Source organism: Poecilia reticulata, linkage group LG2, assembly GCF_000633615.1.
Source record: "Poecilia reticulata strain Guanapo linkage group LG2, Guppy_female_1.0+MT, whole genome shotgun sequence".
NCBI classification, from domain to species: Eukaryota; Metazoa; Chordata; class Actinopteri; order Cyprinodontiformes; family Poeciliidae; genus Poecilia; species Poecilia reticulata.
Genome location: NC_024332.1, coordinates 43,112,528 through 43,114,162, shown reverse-complemented (window position 1 = coordinate 43,114,162; position 1,635 = coordinate 43,112,528). Strand labels below are relative to the sequence as shown.

Genomic DNA, 1,635 nt, shown 5'->3' with positions numbered 1-1,635 from the left:
TTTTTTAAAACATACACCTGATAAAAATACAGCACCTTTTCAGCTGTGCCTTGGCCTTTGTCCCAGTGTGGAGCAATTGCATGGAAAACTTGTTTGCTCTTCAGCTTGCAGTTATCTGTAACAACAATCTCTCCTGGTGCTCCTTTYGTTTTCTGGCTGTGTACCAGYTGTTGAAGTTTGGCTCCAGCTGCACTGAAGATGGCTTTTGAAATCGCTCCTCTGTCCAATACAAGATCTTCYGTCACTGTGTTCACAATTACCTCCGACTGAAAATGTGGTACASCATTATTAAAATATGTAATTTCACTATAGTTTGTATTGTAATAAAAACAAAAGTCAATGAGTAGAAGGAGAATCAGTCAAGAAAATTTATATCCTGAGATATCTGCTTTTCCTAGGTTTGCATAATCCTAGAGAGACAGATTGAGTAGGGCTCTGTGAGGCTCTTGTCCTTCACCCTACAGTAGAAAAAACTCACAGTGAAGTGAGTTCACATACAGAAGCTGAAATCTTCAGGCCATCTAGAAAACATAAAAATCTTGTCTGGTAAAACAACTTTGGATCACACCAGTAATAAAATTTGCTTTCTGGGAGGCCTCTGCAGGACTACCCATTACMCTTGCTCTGCATTCAGAATATCTTCCTCTTGCTATAGACAAAGGGCAGTCCACACTGATGAATATTTCAGTTTAAAACCTTTATATTTAAATCAGTTTTTCAAAAGCAWTCATATTTACCTTGGCAGCCTCAATATTTCCCTTTTTAAGAACGATGCTCAAGCCCTCTTTGGTCTGAGCTCGGCACAAGCTTGGGTCAGGTGGAATAAGTTTGAGTAATGGAGATTTCGGACTAACTTTAGGGAYAGCATTTTGAGAYGAAACACCAACTCCATGACTTCCAAACTCCAGCTTTACAGCACTTTCCAGACCAAGAGCAACACTGTCCTCATTGTCCACCAGATGAATCGTTTTCAAGGTGTTGTCATCGTACTTCTCATCACAGTATTCCTTCACTGCTCTAGTAATGGTAGCMAGGCACAGATTGAGTGGGAAGCCAMGACTYCTGCTGATGGCAGGAAGAGCCACWGAAACACAGCCACACTTTTCAGCTWGTYCTAAGCTTTCTTTAACAGTTCTTTTCAACTGGGCCTCAGCCTTCTTTGGCTTTGCTTGATCAAAATRGGGTCCTACGGCATGGATCACSTTTTTGCAACGAAGCATTCCTCCAGCAACTGTTACGGCACAGTCTCCAGGTCGGAGTTTTCCTTTTACATTAATTATTTGGTCACATAAGGCCTGCAGCTGAGGGCCTGCAGCTTTTGAAAGTGCCAAAGCAAGACCTGAGGTGTGTTTCAAGTCCTCRGTAGAAGGATTGACAACAGCATCCACWGAGTAACTGCACATGTCTGCCTTKGAGACCACTATTTCCACTCCATCRCTTGTCTGGACTTTGTAAATGGGTTTTCGTACTTGTACTACTGCAAAGTCGTCTTCTTCATTTGATTTATCGGCCAGCTGAACCAGGCAGTCAGTATCACTCTTAATAGAAGAAGCAAAAAACGATTCTTTTTCCTGAAAACATTTCTTGACTCCAGGTTTTGTGACTTTAAATCTATCAAAGCACACAGAAGATAGT

At 41.5% G+C, this 1,635-nt stretch overlaps 1 protein-coding gene across 1 annotated transcript in view; it reads right to left on the bottom strand.

The window, feature by feature from the left end:
- Nucleotides 1-1,635, bottom strand: part of LOC103461838 (poly [ADP-ribose] polymerase 14-like) — a 13,665-nt gene that overhangs the window by 6,500 nt on the left and 5,530 nt on the right. The window contains exons 7-8 of the mRNA XM_008404190.2: nucleotides 738-1,630; nucleotides 8-266 (exon numbers count right to left, since the gene is read on the bottom strand). Of these exons, the coding sequence (XP_008402412.1) occupies nucleotides 8-266; nucleotides 738-1,630 (1,152 nt within the window). The remainder of the gene's footprint in view (nucleotides 1-7; nucleotides 267-737; nucleotides 1,631-1,635) is intronic.